This window comes from Xiphophorus hellerii, chromosome 22, assembly GCF_003331165.1.
Source record: "Xiphophorus hellerii strain 12219 chromosome 22, Xiphophorus_hellerii-4.1, whole genome shotgun sequence".
In the NCBI taxonomy this organism is placed as follows: Eukaryota; Metazoa; Chordata; class Actinopteri; order Cyprinodontiformes; family Poeciliidae; genus Xiphophorus; species Xiphophorus hellerii.
The window spans coordinates 27,973,523-27,992,784 of record NC_045693.1 but is presented as its reverse complement, the minus strand read 5'-3'; the positions used below and the strand labels follow the sequence as shown (position 1 = coordinate 27,992,784).

The window sequence follows — 19,262 nt, the reverse complement described above, 5'->3', positions numbered from 1 at the left end:
AGACAAATTGCAGTTTTCAAATTCTGTTTTTACTGATTTAAAAGTAGAAAAGCTATTTAAACAAACTTTGTTCTGTGGGAAACAATTTAGGTATCCACTTGTTGATCCATAAATTAGCGGCAATTAACATGTAAAATCAGGAAACCACTGAAAAAGAACCTGAGTGACAACATGAAGTAGGCAAAACAGATGAGCATTACTTTGTAATGACCACCAGTTTCTAAACTCATGACCCAAAACACATCAGTAAGTTCAGTTTTGAATTCTGTGGTTGGTTTGGATAGAGGGAATCATTTTAAGAAAGCATTTTATATTTTGTATGTGTTTCGTATTAAAGGTTTTATGATCTGACAAAAGAAATCTTCAAGGAGACGATTTCTTTTCTCCAGCTCCTTTACGCCCCAATAAGATTTTTTTTCTTAAAAATCTTCATGATATGATTGCACCGCTGTTGGATTCTTTCAACTTGGGCTGCACACAAAACAGACGAGCTTCCACTCCTTGCGAGCACGAGCTTGTCTCAGTCAAAGCTCAGTGTCTCCATAGAGATGAGCTAGAGGAGGAAGAGGAGGAGGAGGGTGAACGTAAGCCTGGTAGAAACAGAGAGAGCGCGGGGAGAGGGATTGTGCGTGCAGCGGAGAGAGAAAGGCAGAGCTCAGGCAGAGACATGCAAGAGATGTAGCCCGGCTGCCGCAAGCTGAAGGAAGAGGAGGAGTTGTTGAGCTCTGGAGATCTGCAGAGAGGAGTGAGGGTGAGAGAAAGGGAGACAAAGCCGGCGGTGAGGAGGCGAGGAGTAAAGATAGGACAGCGTGGATAAGAGAGAAAAGAGAGAGGAGAAAATAAAGCTCTGGTCCTGCACAGCAACAAAGCAGCGGTCAGGAGGAAATAAGACGAGGGGAGTGAACTGCTGCTGTGTTTGGAACGAGAAGAGGTAAGCTGTTTGGGACAAGATGGGGAAAGAGAGATAACGTATAGCTGTGAAACCCAGATACAGTTGATCCAGATACTGCTTGTAGTTGTTTTATGTATCTTTAATCTCTTTCTCCATTAAGGCTGAGATGATTACAACACACTAAACTAGTCCAGGGCACTCAATCTCCACAGCTGACTGGACTAATTTACTGTCTGTGCATGCAAGTGGTGGATCTGGACTTTAGTGCTCACTATGCAGGATTTGCAATAAAGTATCAAAGCGCAGATGAGGCTTTGGTGAGTCAACGATTCATTTTTGCACAAGTTTGAGCTGTTTGTCTCCTGCTGGTAAATCCCTGGTCTTGATGTTCTACATTTTAGTAAAAATGTAGCTGAAGTGCCTGCTCGGTTATGCAATAGGCTCTCCTCATAGTGAGGAAGTCATTCTGTTTCAGTAATAATTCTTTTAGTTCTTAGTCATGCATATTTTAGAGTGGTGGGCCACATTTTGGCATCTGAAAGATGTAATGTTCACAGAATTATTTTAACATAAAAAAAAATACAAATCTAGTTTATCTTCAAACCAGCTGCAGACATAAAAAATAGCAATCAGGTTAAATTTACCTTTTGCTCAATTATTTGTTCCCTAAGGGGCAAAATAATTGGTCTGTGTTGTATTTTATCACCACCATGGTGGCTGAGGTAACAGACATTTTTTAAAGAGATTTTTAATCGTCAAAGGGAAAAATCACCACAAAAAGTTCAATTTATGGGCTACAGGCAGAGATTTAGCTCAGACTCTGTTATAAAACCAACAATTACATGAAGAATTTCACTCATTTCCAGCCTGCATGAACTTGTCCTACAAAGTTATGAAAGTGAACAAAGTAACAGTCAGGTATGAGCATAAAGGGAAGGAAAGTTGGGAGGTAAACAAAGGGAAGGATGAGTGAGATTCCAGCAGGAGGAAGGAAAGGAAAATAAACTGTTTTTCTCTCATTGAGCAGTGAGATGAAGCAGATAATCATCCAGATTTTTACTTTGGATTCTGCTTGGTTACTCTTACTCTTTATCAGATCATTACTTTGTGATAGGAAAGCTCATAGAAAGCACTCAATGGGTGATTTTATGAGAAGTTTTTATTTTTTATGAGTTACAAGACAACCAGATATTCTGAGTCTGATCTTTGTTCACTGCCAGCCTCCGTAAACCGCTCTGATCTGACCTCATTTAGAGCCACTAAATTAGAAAAACTTTAAAAATATATATTTGTTCTGCTCATATAAAGTGTCACACAATAATATTCATTACTTTTAGGCTGTTTCACATTTATAAATCACAAACTCCAATCTATTTTATTATGAAAACAGCACAAATTAGCTTAGTAGCGCTGCGATTTTCATTTTCTGGGTTCCACATATTAAGTTATGATTTGTGTATATCACACCATGTCAAAAAATGATTTAAAAAAAGCCTTATTATTTATTTTCAAACACAAATCATCAGTCTGTGATTCCAAAACAGGAAATGTTTCTCTTACATCTTTTAGGTAAAGTGTGTTCATCTTCATACCATGATCCTACCTCCCCTTTATTTTGCCTGATGTGAGAATCCAACAGCAGAACTCTGTTAAAGTAAACAGCAGGTAGCTAATGCAAAGCTAATCCTATTAGCATCTATCTCCACAGCAGCCCGTATGGCTGATATAAGCATCATGCTATCCTGATTATGCACCTTTAATCTTTTCCAGGATAAAATATTGCATGTGCAGTAAGTTTCACGCTTTACTGGCTCTGACTGCAAGCAGCTGCTGCAGAACCAACACAATGTAAAAATCACCAACCTGGACGCTTCAACCTTAGCTGGTAGAAAAACGACCTACTGTCTACAAACTGACATTAAAACCTTCAATAAAAAAGTGTTTAGTCCTTCATGAGTGTTTTTTTTGTTTTGTGGAAAGACCAAAAGGTGGCTGAACTCTGGTGCCACTGCTTTCTATTTTTCTAAATACACATGCACAGCTCTGCTCCCGAGGAGAGCTTTTTGTGCTTCTCTGCAGTGTGAAGATTGGTTCCAGTGTGAGGCTTGAAGCATTTATTAACCCAGAGACCATTTCCTCCCATCTTACTGGGAATTCATGAGCCCCTCTGCGTACAGTAGGGTGCGTAAGCATCGAGATATCTCATTTCAGTCAAGATCCTGCAGCATTTGGCTGTTTGCACACACACACACCCACCCACCCACACACACCCCCCCCCCCCCCCCCACACACACACACACACACGTGATCTGTTCTCTAAGTCATAGTTACAGTTCTCATGCTATTAATGGAGATATATCTGTCTCCATGTAGGCAGACTTATTAACAGCCAGCTTTCATTGGCTGCCTGTGAAACGACCCGTCCCATTGGTTGCTGCTCATATCATTTTTTAACACATCTACTCGTAACTCCCCTCTGGTTGCTAAGAAACCAGTCATCTCTAGTTTCTCATAAGCCATCGCCACAAGAATGATGTGTGTGTGTGAACAGTAAACATATATATTTAGTTAGTTTTCTTTGTGAGTGCCCCGTTAGCAGCAGCTGTGGTGGAATATCGGGGCGAAGTGTGAACATCACTGTCATGAACTCAGCCGAGCCCAGCACTGCTTGCCTTCAGGGGGTTAGATGTTGTGTCTTGGAGCTGCCGGTGTGCGCAGTAACTCGTGAGTCCAGACAAATCGATACTAATCATTCCAGCCGAAAGCTCAGAGGAACAATAAGAAAAAGAACCAGCGGGAGGACGGCAGTGATTCAGTATTTAGGGTCAGGAAAATGTCAATGACTGGGGTGAAAAACGAGACGAGTCGTTTCTGTAAATGTAAATGTCTTTGCTAATACACAAACTTGAGCCAGCAAATTAGATCAGTACTTTTTATACAGAAAGAGGATCTTTAACATTTACTTTTATCCAGGTTGTAGAGAATTACATGGTGTTGAATCGCTACCACCTGAAATGATCAAACTCCAGTTTTCGAGAGCCAGAGTCAGTTTAGTGTTGCATATAATTTATGATATACTTTTACATGTTTGCCATGTAAAATGAATATGTTTCCACCACGTTTTACTACTGTTGATGCGAGGAGCGGCCATATTGAAACACAAAGTCTGTTTGTAAGCAGTTGGGGTTTTTCCCAGTTTCCCCAGTGGAAAGTCCAACTGCAGAGGGCGTTCCAGTTGATTTTTTTCAACTAGGAAGTCTGAATTTCCCACTTCCAAGTACAACCGAAATACAGCAATACAGAAGACTGTCGACAGATGAATATTACAGCATTAGTTTCCTCCGTTATACCATTTCTTAGTTTAATCCAGCTGAAACCTACTCTAAAAGCGATGCTAGCTGTTTTTCTTACAAGAAAAGTCACCTTGGTGTATCTGAAGCCATGTAATCAGGTTCTAAGATTGCATTCAGACAGACCTGAGCTGTTTACTGATCAATACTACCACTCAGTTGTCCTGTAATGCCTTCTGACCAAGGCAATTAAAGTAAGCTTAGGCCAGTGATTCTTTGATCTACAGGAATTAATGGAGGAATCTTCAGAGGTTTGAACCCCAATTGCTCCATTAGCATCAGATGCTGCAGGTATTGTTGATGTTGCAGTGAACTAAACCTTGCAGTCTTGCAAAGAGAAGGTAAATCAAAAATTTCAACAAAGATGTGGCAATGGGGGCCAGATTTCATGGGTGAATAGTGCTGTGAAACCTCGTCTTTTTCCCAACTTTTTAGATTAACTAGATAACAAAAAAGACAATGCTTGAATTGAACCAGGCAAATGAGGAGGTTTGAGGTCAAGGGAATCTGGACAGAAAGTGAAGGGAGGCGTAAGGAAAGAAAATATGAGGGTAATGAGGTGGACAGTTTGGCGAGTCGGTGTAAATTAAAGAGACTTCTTCCTTCTGCCATCATTAAAACGGTGTGCTAGCTAGAGCACAAACAGTGGCTGGACTGTCGGTTCCCTTGGTGCTTCACGCTCCAGTAAACCCACCAGCTCCAGCGTCCCCTCCAGTAAGACGCACAGAAAAGGCTTTTGTCTCCAGCGTCCCGAGCCAGAGGTCACTGTGAATGCAGCTCAATCTGACGCGTTCTGTTCTCCTTTCAAAATAAAACATCATCGTTCGGCTTCCAAAGAGGTGGATCTGTTCTTGTGATTTCCCTGTTTTACTGTCCTGAAAGAAGGTGTTAAAATGACAACTTTATTCACAATCAGAGCAGAACAAATCCTCCTGCTCCTAAATCCTGATCGCCAACTTAAATGACTTGAAGGTTACTTTTCAGAGATTGAGAAAAATTCAGCAGGAAGAAGTGAAAGCGTGTGTTCGTTAACTGAATGCATGGAGGCTAATCTGTTAATCAGGCACGTTCAATCTGGGGTAGCGGGGCCGCTAACAGGATTAGCGTCCTGATTGATGCACAAAGAAGACACTCAGAAGAGCTCAGCAGAAAAGAGGAAGCAAACAGTGACCCAGATGACTTCATACTACGGCGATAACACCAGGAGCGCCGGTGGACTGAAGCAGCTCAGTTAACCACTGTTTCACATTTCTGTGTGCGGTCAGAGACAAACGGTAAAAACAAGTCATAACTTCTTCATCTCTGTATGTCTGTTAGATAAGGAAATCTTATTAAAACCTTTCAGGTTATTCTGTTTAGAGCATTAAAAATGTATTTGATTAAATTTGAATGCTTTAATGTTCTGTCAGGACTGTGGTAGCTTAGTAAACCCAACATTCAGACCAAACTACAGTGGACTTTTGGTATTTGCGGGGTTGGAGACCACAGCCGCCTTCAAATAGCTGAAATCTGCAAATATCTGAAACTTCCCTGTTACCTCGCTCATACCTTCCTATTTTAATAGCAAAAACATCACATGTACCTTAATATGCATCAATACGGACAGTGAAAATCGTCATAGCATGACTCCAGAAGCTAATATGTACAGTCTTATTCTCCGATCCTGTGGGAATAGCCAATTAAAAGCAAGGAAGATGAATGGCGCTCCATGATTGGCTGATTTGCTGTGTGCCAAGTAGCATTGTGTCAAGTGATGTCAGCTCCCCAAGCTGCATTTTCTTTTGAATATTTTAGATAAATCTACAACCAGGCAGGTGCAATATATTGTCTTACAAAACGCGTCAAACTCAAGGCTTTGGGCCAAATCTGGCCCGCTGTAGCTTTTTATGTGGCCCTCTGGACTCCAAATTATATCAATAAGTCCCTAGCGAGGAATAAAAAATCATACAATAATGCAAATATCATAAAAATTTCTTCCAAATATTTCTAAATTAGCACCACAAAATCTGTGATTTTGATTACGAAAACCAAAGAATCAAAATCCTGGAGGGTTGTTAATATTTTAACAGTTTAATTGGTTTTATCAATACATTCTGGCTCAACCGGCCCTTTAAGAACGTTCAGAGTTTTGATATGGCCCAAAATGAAACGGAGTTTGACAGCCCTGTCTTAGAGGGACTGAAAATCATCTTTTTTACTTCACAGTTATAAGCTACGTTCTGCTGCTTCATCACATAAAATTAAAGTAAAAGTCATCAAAGTTTGTAGTTTTAATGTGACAAAACAGAGAAAACGTCTTACTTCTGACAGCATCATATTTAGCTGCTTTGCTTTTTCCTCCAGTTATTATTACGCCGCTGGAACAGAAGGTACAAACGTCGCCTTATCAAGGTTATGTCTCCTGTTGATGCGAATGGAGTTTAGATTTAATGAATAGCTGTTCTGTTAGGATTACATGGCGGCACAAGTGTCACACATGAGTATGCACAGACATCATTTAAATTTAAATGGGCTGATGTAGCAGTTCGGCAGCATCACAGAGACTGGAGTGTGTGTTTTAATAATAGTTAATTCTCATCCATTGAAGAGCAACAATATAATCTTCTCCCCCTCACTTTTAACAGCTGTTTAGGCTGTTTCCATGTGAGCGAGAGTGCACACATTTCTTTTTTTTTTTTTTCTGGTTGTTTTTTTAAAGAGCGATGAGAGTGTGTGTGGGTGACTGCTGCAGCAACCATTGTTGCTATGGTGAGAATCGAACTCCAGGCAGAGGTTGAGGCTTCTGGTGTATCTGAAGTGGATGCTGTTGCATAAGGCAACAAGTAGCACACCAGTTCACACCATGCGGGGCAGTTACTGCGCCTTTTTTCTGGATATGTGTGTGAGAGTAATTATTAATCCGTGATGAAACAGAATTGTGAGAACTGAGTCATGCTGCTGCCCCACAGCCACAGGAGGCACCGTAAAGGCTGAAGATCTTATAACCTTTTTTATTGGCCATCATCGTCTTGGTGGTTTTCTACATGGCTACAAATTCACAAAATAAATTTCTGTGATGAAAGTCCACTTTTGAGAAGCTTCAGTTATAATTGCATGGATTTTTGAAATAAAAAAAGAAAATGGGAGAAACTTGAGCATTGAAGTCGAGCTTGACAAGCTTTGGATCAGAAACAACAGATGTGAAAAGTATTTTATGCATTTTAGTTTAACTGGAATTAAATATAGTAAAATATATGATTTTAGAAAAAGTGTGTCCATGTTCTGTTAGAGAAACTTGTCAGTTTGATTGTGCTGATTGTTTAACAGATGTAGAATAATGATTATGCAAAGCAGCCTTCTTTTTCATGCTTTTTGGAAGACCTCAAGCAGCAGTTATATAAAAGCTTGCTGAATTTCCTTGCGATGCCAGGAGGTGCAGATGGCGCCAGCGACATCCTTGCAGAGTCCCTGCTTGTCTCTGTAGAGGATTCGGTACCTGGCACCGGCATCCTGCGCTGCAACCAGGAGCAGAATGAAGGATACTGTGTTTGTGTCTGGTTAATGAGCGCCTCAAGACGGGACTATGTAGACAATTGCCAGCTTGTCACAATCTCATGTTGTTCGACTCAGATCTCTTCAGGGAACTAAGAGTCCTATGAAAACCTCAGTCAGAAAGTAGAAGAACAGATAAGCTGGTGTTTAAAATTATCTGGCTGTCTTCATGAAATTATTTTTGTCAATATAGAATGAAATAAAGTTTCTGTGATGGCAGATGAGATGAAAATTTATTCTTTAAATTCATATCTCTCACAGCATGCTAATGATCTCAGTGATTTAGAAATACTTTTAATTCAACTCCTAATCAATGACTGTGTATGTTTTCCATTCATAAACATTTCTCGTAGCATGAACACCCAGAGATACATTTCAGTCAGTAAGGTATAGATTTATAAAATGCTTCAATTTGATGCATTTTATAAAAATTGTTTGATTCATAACAAAAACGTTATGAATGGCTGAAATTGAGCTGTCTTGTAAGTTGCCTCTCTTATCACTTTATCCTCCAATAATTGGATGATTAGTAATATTTGTTAAGCAACAGCCTTCACTTTTGTTCATTTGGTGCCTTTACTACTGCGTTTGGTGAAGCTTTCTCTGATTGAGACTGTGCAAATATTAAAGATGCAGAAATGAACTAATTGTTTAATCTAAAAGCAATTTTATTCTTCTTAAAAGATGTGTTAATCTTTAACCTATGTAAATAAAAACAAGAGTCCTCAGTTTTCTGCATACTTTCATCTTCAGCATCTACAGTAATTTCCAGAATTGGGTGTTGAAAAGCAAATCTATTAAAAGTTCCCCATCAGTTTCTTTCCACCCCACATTTGTAAAAGTTTCTTTTTCAACGCTCTGCTGTCTCTGTGTTCATTCAGGTGTTGAAGATCAACCTTATTGGGCACAGAAAGCGGATCCTGGCATCACTGGGGGACCGGCTACACGACGACACGCCGCAGAAACCTCCGCGGGCCATTTCCTTACGGGTAAGGATGGTACAGCTGGAAACACAGTGAACACGGTTCACACACACGCACACACACACAGTGAGTCAGAGTCAGATTGTAGCTTTCCCACTCTTTCTTTAGCCAGATGATAAAGAATAAATATAAAATCTGACTATAAACTTAAGGCTGAAAATCTTTTAAAATCTGAACCTTTGAACTGGGTGGACTTAAAAATCTTAGACACATGAATGCATGGATGGATTAGTAGATAGATGGAGGGAGGGATAAATGGGGAAAAAACAGATGGGTTAATTAATGGACAAATGGATGGATGGATTAGTGGATAAATATATTGACAGATGGATGGAAAAGCAGAATGACAGATTAATAATGTAGATGGATTTACGGATGATGGATGGATAAATGAGATGAAGTACAGATGGATGGATATTATTCAGATTTAATATCTGAATGCAGTTATTTGTATGGATAAAGGATTGGAGACAACTTTTAAATTTAACTATTTTCTTCATATATTTACTTTTTCCATACTGAAACCTTCCATCAGATCATTTCAATTAAAATAAGTATTAATGCACAAATTCTAATTCTAAACTAACAAAGAGTAAATACGACTCTATTTATCTAAATGTATTGTGAAGATAAATCCTCCTGCTGGTGATGTCAGCACCACCTGAATGCCCAGCCTGTTCCTCTCCAGTCATAACAACACTGTATGTCACCATAAAGGCGCTCTTCCTTTTCATGCTATGTGTGTGTGTGTGTGTGGGTGTGTGTGCGTGGGCGTCGGTGGGTGTGTGTGGGTGTGTGTGTGTGGGGGGGTGTGTGTGTCAGCAGAGGAAGTGATGAATAAGTCCACCCAGTTGAACCCTTTACACAGTGAACAGTGGAGCTAAAACACAAACTAGAAGAAATTTCTTATTATTTTTGCTGCTTCACTTGACTTTTTTGGCAAAGTAGAAAAATATGCTGATGTGTTGAACATAAAAACTTGATCACATATAAAGAAAAGGCCTCATTTGTGCTCGATAAACTTGATAGTTCAACTCTGCAGTGATTACAAATATATGTTATGATTGAAGGAGATTATATTGGATGTCTTAGATTATAATGTATGACTCTGTTAAGATGATTAGTGTAAGCTTCATCATCTTGTAGCGTGTAAGCAGCTCAGTAGAAGGAATGATAGAAAACCCATCAGACACAGTCACTACTCTGTATTAGTCTATATTCATGTAGATGGAGTTTGGATTTTAGATTTTTGCAGAAATGGACATGTAAGAAAAAACATCCATCCCTCCATAACCTCTTAGGTTTTAATGATTATTCTTCCTCTTATTTTCCAATTTTCAAAACAGTAGTTTATGAAGCTGAGTACTTTAGAAAGACAGTAAAACCTTGTGCCTCTATTGCAGCAGAAGCAATGGGAAATCAGGTTATTAAATGATGGAGGTCGCCACTCACGCTCGCTTCCTGTGTTGGGTTTTGTCCAGGAGCCTGGAGGAAACCACACTCCTCCCCAGCTCAGCCCCTCGGTAGGCCAGGCAGCGTATGCGGCGGGGGTCCCCGGCGGATCTCTGGACGTGCAGCACCTCATTATGCAGGCGGACGCGCGGCGCAGGCAGCGCAGCACCGAGAACTACTTTGACGACGTGCCGCGATCCAAGCTGGAGCGACAGATGGCTCAAGTCAGCATGGTGAGGATGGAGGGATGAATGGAGGGACTGGTTAGGAAATCTGACCATTAATGGTTCACATGTTTGCTGGAGAAAATTAATCCTTTTATAGACTACCATTAGTCTAATAATTTATTCCTCTTTTCCTTGCATACTAAATTATTTTATCAATATTTTATTTCAACTTGTCTCTTTTAGCTTTCTTGTTGTTGATTGTTTTGTCTTCAGATCTGAAGACATCTTCAGTCTCTTTCTGATTATGCAGACGTGCATTTTTATGTAAATAGCAGCAGTATGAAGGGGCCATGATGACATTTAGGGGTTTTTTAAGACTTATTTTATTGTCTTGCGGGCTGCTTTCAGGTCAAACTTGCTTTTACAGACAGATTTGGGTGTGTTATTTTGAATTTTCTCCACTTGTAGACGATTGTTGGTGCAGAAATGGTTAATTTCACATATTTTCCAGTTTTTAAAGCTCCTATCAGACCCATAAGCTGCTACAGTCACCATTCTGTTGCTCTTTGGATCTAAATGGTGCACTCATCCTTGGAAATGTTGGTCAAGAACTTGTTTATCATTCAAGTCTATTATTTTAGACATTAGATGGACATCAAAATAAGGATGTTTTCATTTAATATGTACAGAAGCAGTTGTTATTGTTCTTATTTAATGTTCTTTCTTCATAATATGTTGATTTATATTCCCTCAATTTCTCATTTTTGTTAAAATTTGTATTAAAAACATCCAAACAGGCTTTTATAGAGTAGGAGATTTTTTTTTCCTTTTGGTTGTATATGTATATATTTGTCACCAAATTAATATTTTTTTGTTTTTCCCAACAACTTTTAATTACATCCAAACTAGAAACTCAGACCTTTTGACTTTTAATCAGCGCAGTGAAGTAATTCAGACACACACATCGAACACGGCAGCTGTGTTTTGATTTCCTATGATTAGGGTCTTTTGGTGAATCACGGAGCTCATCAGTGCAGAATAACACACTTCTGGTTGTGCATCTGAATCCCAGATGTGTGTGTGTGTGTGTGTGTGTGTGTGTGTCAGAGTGCATCTCCTCTGCGCTGAGGTGGCGCTGATGAGTCAGCTTTGCATGAATTGAGAGATAACTGTGACAGGAGGGAGAAAGGATCTTTCTTCTGTCATTACACCTGTTGTTGCTCCCGCATTGTTGCTGAGATCGGTTGCCTCAATCCCAGGAGGGCAATTATTACAGCTGATATCTTTTAAGACACAACTAACTTTTTAATCTTTACAGTGTTTTTCAACAACTTTTAATAAAAGCTGAACGTTGAGGAGGTTGGATTTGCCCAGATTTGGCCGTAGGAAGTTTGAAAACCTCCTCTCCACATTCCTCATCTCAATTCCTGGCAAACATCAACAGTCATTGGGTTTATGAAAACATTCTCAGGCTGTAATAATCTGGATTTAATTATAAAGGAATGGACTCAACGATAAGCTTGATATGTCCAAATATTTGAGAAGAATGTAGTTTGGATTTCAGAAATCCGCTTGTTGACAAAGCAAAGACTCTTAAGCTAAGCTGGAGTAGGAGAACCTGCAGAAGAGTCGCTTCTCCTCAGATGTCGGAACATCCAGTGTACATCTGGAGCAGCTGTGGCAGAATAAGCCAAGCAATCAGTGCTAATGTGTGTTTGTTTGCCGTTTCAGGCTGGCGAATGGTGCGAGCCGATCACATTGCGTCCGCCCAACGAGGCGACATCCTCCACTCCTGTTCAGTACTGGCAGCATCATCCAGAGAAGCTCATCTTTCAGTCCTGTGACTACGAAGCTTACGTGAGTCCAAACCCTTTAACCTGGTTCTTACACAGAGTCAAAGATGCACATGCAACCCCCATCAGCAGTATGTTGATGTGGAAAGTTGCACCCAGATACAAACATTTTGAGCTATCAACAAGGTTCTGGCATTATTGTGACCAGACTTTTGACTGGTAAAGTTAATTTAAATCAGTTATTTTCCTGGCATTTGCCCAAAGGTTTTGCATAATGTTTACATTTTCAACAAAGTTGAAGTTGCAGATTTGGATTGGCGGTGCAAAAATTCAACATCCAACTGTGTTTCATCCTCCAATGAAGGAATGCTTTATGTCAACATGAACATAAAACTACCAAAAGAAGTTGCTGTGCCGACAGACAGACCAGAACCATGGAAAACATTTATGTGCAGAACTAAAGGAAATTGAGCTACAGAGACATTTGAAATGGAACCAATCAAACCAAAGCTTTATGCCAGCATAACTCACTCTGTATTGAACTTAATTTACCCACTTGAAACATCTTCAGTTCAAATGTAAACATCTGTGGTACAAGAGAAAAATCAGATGATGTGAAAATCAAACAGCGCGTTGCATTCAGGTACACAGTACATTTACCAGACAGACTGGTGAGGTGTTGGAGGAATCTGGTACGTTCAAGTACAACCAAACAACTCTAAAGTCATTTAAACATTTTTGACGCACAAATATTGGCATTGTCTTATTTAAAAAATAATCCTAAATAATATGCAGACCATTTTAAGTGGCTTTAATATCGTTTATGATGTGTCCAGGTATCGGCTGCACAGCTTTATTCTTGGTTGATTGGAGAAAATTGGTCACTTTTTGTAATTTCTAGAATGAAATAAAACAAAATATGCTTAGAAATGAATGAGACTCTTTGTTCACAGTGCAATAGTAAAAACAATTAGACATTTTATTTCGTTTTTCTTGAGTAAAGCAAATCAGAAACGTGCTGACCTGTGGTTTCTGTGTGCCGTTACACCGTAGACGGACGGATCCACATTAATGCAACACTGATAAGATCAATGTGTCTAAACTTTGAGTTTTTCATAAAACACTGCAAATAATCCAAATCCAACTGTTTCTGTTGATTCTCAGTTCACTGCTGACTGAACCCTGGAGATCAGCTTCCCTCTGTTTCACCTGCAGTCAGTTTTTTAAAATCCAGACCTTCGGTTGGTTACATAAAAGATGTTTCATGTTCGCGTAAGCGCAGAAAGAACCTCTCGAGGGCTTCACAGTTATACACCCAGCATCCGGACTGAAAATGATTTCTGACTCGCTGCAGGAAAAACCACTGCAGAGAGAAATGAAATCTTAGGAAGATTGAGAGGAAATGTAAGTGGATCTCTCAAATAAAATTGTTCTGATTGATTTGACAGCGTTGCAGTGGAGATATACAACAGTTATGAGCTAAATCAGTGTCAGCGCATGAATTAAATAAATGGGAAAACTTATATGGACGTAATTTGAGGAATAATCCAGTTCAGATCTGCTAGAGAAGGCATAAATTATAGATCACAAACACATACAGGGGAATAAGTTAACTTAATATTTTACACAAGTCGACCGGTGTGAGCTTTGTTGAAATGTAGGCATGATTTTAAAATATATCATCTTTGTTTGGATGAAAAGTTTGACTTTGAACTGACCAAACATGCTGTTGACTGTTTGTGCAATCGACAAAGAGAACATCAAGTAATTATTTGGTAAAATACTCAACTAAAATATCAGCAGAACCATCTATCTGTAAACATGCATCTCCTCTAACAACTTCAGAGCTGACAGAAATCAAGCTGTTGCTCCAAATCCCAGCTTGTTACTGGGAAGCCTCTCTTTGAGCCAACTGGAGCTGGCCGTGTTCACTAGTAATGTCTGCTCACACAGATGAAACCACGACTGGTGGAAAACCCATTTTATGACACGGTTCACACAAGAAACTGGAGGGTTTATTAAGAAGGGAAACATTAGTGAGCAATTCAGGTACAGATGTGTAAAAACTGTGCTAGTGGGTTTTTTTGGAAGCATGTTTACACACCGAGCATTTCAGAAAACTTTGGTTTCAACAAAATTATTAGTGGAACAATTATTAGCATCTCTGCTGTCTAAAGGACAGTCTGAGTTTAGCACCGTCCTACCATCATAAATGTAAACATTTGCAATGGTGAGACTTTTTTCTGCTACACTCCAAACAGCCATTTGGTGTATTTAATGTTGCTATGGAGACTTGGTAACCCCATTTTCTATAAGTGCGTATGGTGACCTTCACAGACTTTTCTCTTCTGCATTCATCATCATCCTCACTGTGTGGTTGCAGGAAGAAACTGTTCTCTTCTAGGCTTTTGTGTCATCATGTTATATTTATATCCCACAAACTTGGAGAGTCATGGATTACAAATTATTAGTTCCTAAAAACTCTATTCATATAAATAAGAAAAAAAATCTATAGTTACTGTTAATCTAAAGGAATTGATAGAGATACAAAGTAAAAATGTGAATCTATTTTGAGCTTTTTAAACATTTTTATGGTATTATAAATAGCGCAGAGTTTAGCTTTAGGACGAGTAGGAAGTTATATGTTTTAACTCTCAGTTGTAGGAAGTTGCAGGGAAACATGGTGGTGCTTTCAAACAGCACCTCCAGATCCCTGTTCTTTGTCCAGCAGGCTAAAGGAAACTCAGAAAGTGAGATAAACGAGCGAGAGCCACAATGGAGTGAATGCCAGCGAGGTGCCAGGAGTTGGAGGATGGACAGAAATAAAATGTATGGAAAAGACACTGAAAAGGCAGCTTTGTGTTTGTTTTGATGGACGGATGGTAAAAAGCCAGAATCAGTTCTTGTTCTTCAGTGCTGTACAAACAAAACGCTCTCTGCTGCTTTCAGCGCCGACTCTGATGGCGTCTTTATTGTGTTAGCTTACAGCCACAGCACAGGAAATATATCAGCTCACAATTTAGGGGAGTCATGCTAACATTATTAGCACCATCGTTAGTTGCCAACATAATCTAAGCAATAACAGTGGAGAAACACTTAAAACTTTGGAAGATAAATCCAACATAGTAAAATATTTTTTATTGAATTCACAAGATGGAGAAAAAGTAATAAAAACCAGCTTTTCATGACTGAATGTAGACTTAGAGAGACTGAAGCGTCACTTTTTAAAAATAAAAATCTAATACAAACTTAATGACTTTTTGTCCAGCCTCGATTGTGTCTCTTCTCCAGTTTTGTTCTCAATCAATTTTCCAACTAGACTTATTTACAATAAGTGTAATCATCCAAATGTTCTCATTACTCTCATTGTCCAGCGCCGTTCCTCTCCTTCTCCTTACTAAACTTTGCTTTCTGTCCAGTCTTTTATGTTCTAGTGGTTTTAAACTTTTTATCTATTGCTGACTGTAAATTGGTATTTTTTAAATGTAATTTATGAAGCTCAATCTGAATAGTGGCAAGAAATGAACTTTTGCCACAACATATTTATACCAATGGGAAGCAGAAGTTTAGATTTTTTTTATTAATACAAAGTTTTCCTATGAAATTATGTAAGATGTGACTTTAAATATGGAAAATGCATAAATAGTGAGTCGGCTAGCTTTACGAAATCTGGAATTTACTTGTAATTATATAATAACATGATTTTTTCCTTTTTGTTGTGAGACCTTTTAAAAATATTTAGATGCTGGAATACATTTTTTTTTAAATTGACATTTTTGTAAACTTATGTTGGCGTGAGGACAGAGTCCAGCAGCTTTACTTTACCTGAGTGCCGTCCTACGCTTTAGCCTTGTGAGGGAAACTTGAAGTCAATAAAAAGACGTTTCGCTGCACAGCAGTGACTGACACGGGGACGCGGCGTAATGCAATTTCCAGGACAGCTGCCAGCAACTCTGACACAACGATTTAATGTTATTAGCTCCACTCAGGGCAAAACATCAACATTTTCAGCCAACCTTCTGATATTAGGAAGCAGACTTCACTAAGAAAACGACGCAAAGATGCAAAATAAAAGATAAGAAGTCAGTAAGAAGAACTTTATCTGAGTCATTTGGAGCAAAGTTAAACAGATGAGACGAAAAATCTTCAGGTGCTTCCCCTGAATTCCCCTGAATTCACTGAAAGCCTTGTTATGTTCCCACTTTAGAGAATAAGGTCTCCTCTATAAGCTGATGGGCAACATGAGGTGTTGAGTGTGTTCCCTGTGTAACACTATCACTATTAGTAGATGGTTTTAAATGAAATTCTGCTTGTTCAGACTGAAGGGTCAGACAGAAAGCAGCACTTCTGGAGCTAAGGCAGCCTGTACGGTTCATGTAATCACAGCTGTCAGTGTTTGTGTGCATCTAATGAAACTATTTAGCTAGACTTGAAATCTACAGACAGAAACGCATAAAAAATAGGAATTATTGGTGAAGTAAAAGTTTGTATTCCACCAAAGTGTCTGTCTGTACTCAAGATCCAGGCAGAGAGAATCCTGCTGGTGCCGTTAATGTCAGCAGGATGGTCCGTTCGTCACTGGAGGATGGCTCTGACTGTTTTATCATCATCGTCAAAACTGCACACAGAGTCATTTCCTCATGTTGGTCTTAGAATGGAGCATGAGTCTAGGTTGATCCTTGTTCCTTTTTCTTGAAAAGAATCAAATTGACCGTAATAAAAATCAAGTTTCCATAACTTTTTAGATATAAGAATAAATGGATGGAATGAAGCTTTGCAATCTGTTTGTCTTTTAACTGTGTTTGTTGACCTGTCAATCCACCAGGGTTTTAATTAGGCTGCTGTAATCTGGCGCTGACAAACAAGCTAACAGCTTCTGTTTGTGTTTTCTACAGTACCTGGGCTCCATGTTGGTGAAGGAGCTGAGAGGGACAGAGTCCACACAAGATGCCTGCGCTAAAATGAGGGTAAAGCTCAGTCTGATTCCTTTCTACGTTTTAACCTGAAGGTTTACAGGCTGCGTACCGACAACAAGATGCCAAGATAAGGGGAAAAGTTTAAGTCATATTTGTAAAGGCCTAAAAAAACATTCCTGTCAAATAACTTTTCCATTAAACCTATATTACCTTTGGAACATTGTGCCATTAGCTTTAATCCAACCAAACAATAGATCTAATTGTATCCTTGTTTTTTAAAATAAATGTTTTATCATTGGTTGTACCTCTTTATAATAGCTTATTGTGCTTCTCTTACTGTCTGTCTACTGTAACCCAGACTTCTTCTGTCTTTCTGAGCTGCTGCAGCGTAAAGATCGCTTTTAAAATTCATGAGCAGAGCGTCCCGTTCTCTTTTCTCCATTTTCATTGCAGCATCTTTCCTCTCAACTTTCTGCAGCGTTGCTCGGCCAACCCCTTTGCAACACGCCAAGGTTGCAAAGGAAGTGCAATGAGATGCACATTGCGAATGTACCTCCACCTGCCTCACCTGTCCCAGCAGCTCCTTTTATCCATCCCTTGATAGAAACAGAGACGTTTAACTTCCAGGTTCACAGACGAGCGAGGAAAAGCAAAATGCAGCTGCTGTTGGCAGATCTTTTGGCATAACCTGTTCGTAACCGGGTTCATCCTCTCTTGTTCATGCAGAGAGGATGAACAAGAGAACAAAAAGAAAACTAATAGGTAAAATAAAGCAGGCATGAAGGACAAATTGTTTATAAAATGTGGAAGAGAGAAAAAACAGAAAAAGAAGAAGTACTCTGCTCACGTCTTTGAATATATAACAGGTTTTGGCAGGTCGAGCTCTTTGCTGCATAATCTCTTCGATATGTGTGCGTAATTAAAAAAAATGAGGTGAGATATACTGCAGGGGCTTAATGAAGTGGTATAGAAAATGCCTGCTGCTGGTGATTTGGTTTAAAATGTATTTTCTGTTGATTCTCATGGAGATGATATGCTTTTAATGGAGGAGGAAGCCATCAATACTCAGTTGAATGAGCTTTCTCAGATGGCGCTACGTTTTAGACTGAGGCAAACTGATGCAAAGTCTAAAAGTCACAGATGCCTCTTCTTTTTGTTTCCACATTTTATCCCCCGTGCCCTCCAAGAAGTCGACAGAACAGATGAAGAAAGTGCCGACCATCGTCCTCTCCGTGTCCTACAAGGGAGTGAAGTTCATCGACGCCACCAATAAGGTAACAGCGTGCGGTCCCAGCGACGCCTACGCTAAATAACACATGAAAGGTCAGCAAACATGAAGGGAAGAGTGGCATTCAGAGGTGTCATGTCTGACTCCAAACAGGATCAAAGTGTGGAAGTTTGCTTTATACATCAGCTTTAAAACAGGCCGCAGTCTTTAGGGAAATGATGATGAGGATCTCAGGAATAAACACTAAAAAATCAGTAGTGTAAAAATAACACAAATTCATCTAAGAGTTTTACCAAGCAAGTAAAATTTAGTGATGTATGAAAACTTCTGACACAGGAGTTCAAAACACACTTTAGCAGACAAGCAGATGAAGCAAACTGAACTTTTATATTTATGATCCATTTTTTCTAAGAATATTGAAGGAAATATGGCCATCACCTTACATTTAAATATGGTTGTGATGTCTTTAATGAACAGTTCCATCAGCTCACGTTTTAATGGAATCAAGAATTGATTAAAAAAAAAAAAAACTCGTAGTGTTTTGAAATAGCCCTCAATTAGACATGTAGAATGAATCACTTAAAGACTTTATTTCTGACATCTAAAATAAAAAAATTAAGTAAATGAGAAATTTGTGGAAATTCTGCTGAAAACAGCAAACAGAACTGGAAAGGATTAACGAGGTTAATGAGTCAACAAAAGCCGGGCTCAATATGTCACAGAAAAACAATAAATCTGCTGATTGGAGAACAACATCATAACTTCTATATTATCTAAACTGTATTTCATTAGAAAAAAATAATTGAACAAGAACTATTTGAAAAAATTTATAAATTCACTTTTAACCGCTTTAAAATCAACTAGTTCCTTTTCAGGTACAGTAAAAAGCAAAGTTTGAAAAAAAAGGCCCAACAGACTCTGGGCAATAAGAGTGAAAGGACATTAAAGGT

General features: G+C 39.0%; 1 protein-coding gene across 1 annotated transcript in view; it reads left to right on the top strand.

Moving 5' to 3' along the window:
* The window catches only part of LOC116713405 (ankyrin repeat and sterile alpha motif domain-containing protein 1B-like), a 41,999-nt gene that overhangs the window by 9,788 nt on the left and 12,949 nt on the right, over positions 1 to 19,262 (top strand). Inside the window, exons 2-6 of the mRNA XM_032553548.1 lie at positions 8,655 to 8,762; positions 10,238 to 10,441; positions 12,107 to 12,232; positions 17,064 to 17,135; positions 18,272 to 18,366. Coding sequence (XP_032409439.1) covers positions 8,655 to 8,762; positions 10,238 to 10,441; positions 12,107 to 12,232; positions 17,064 to 17,135; positions 18,272 to 18,366 — 605 coding nt within the window. The remainder of the gene's footprint in view (positions 1 to 8,654; positions 8,763 to 10,237; positions 10,442 to 12,106; positions 12,233 to 17,063; positions 17,136 to 18,271; positions 18,367 to 19,262) is intronic.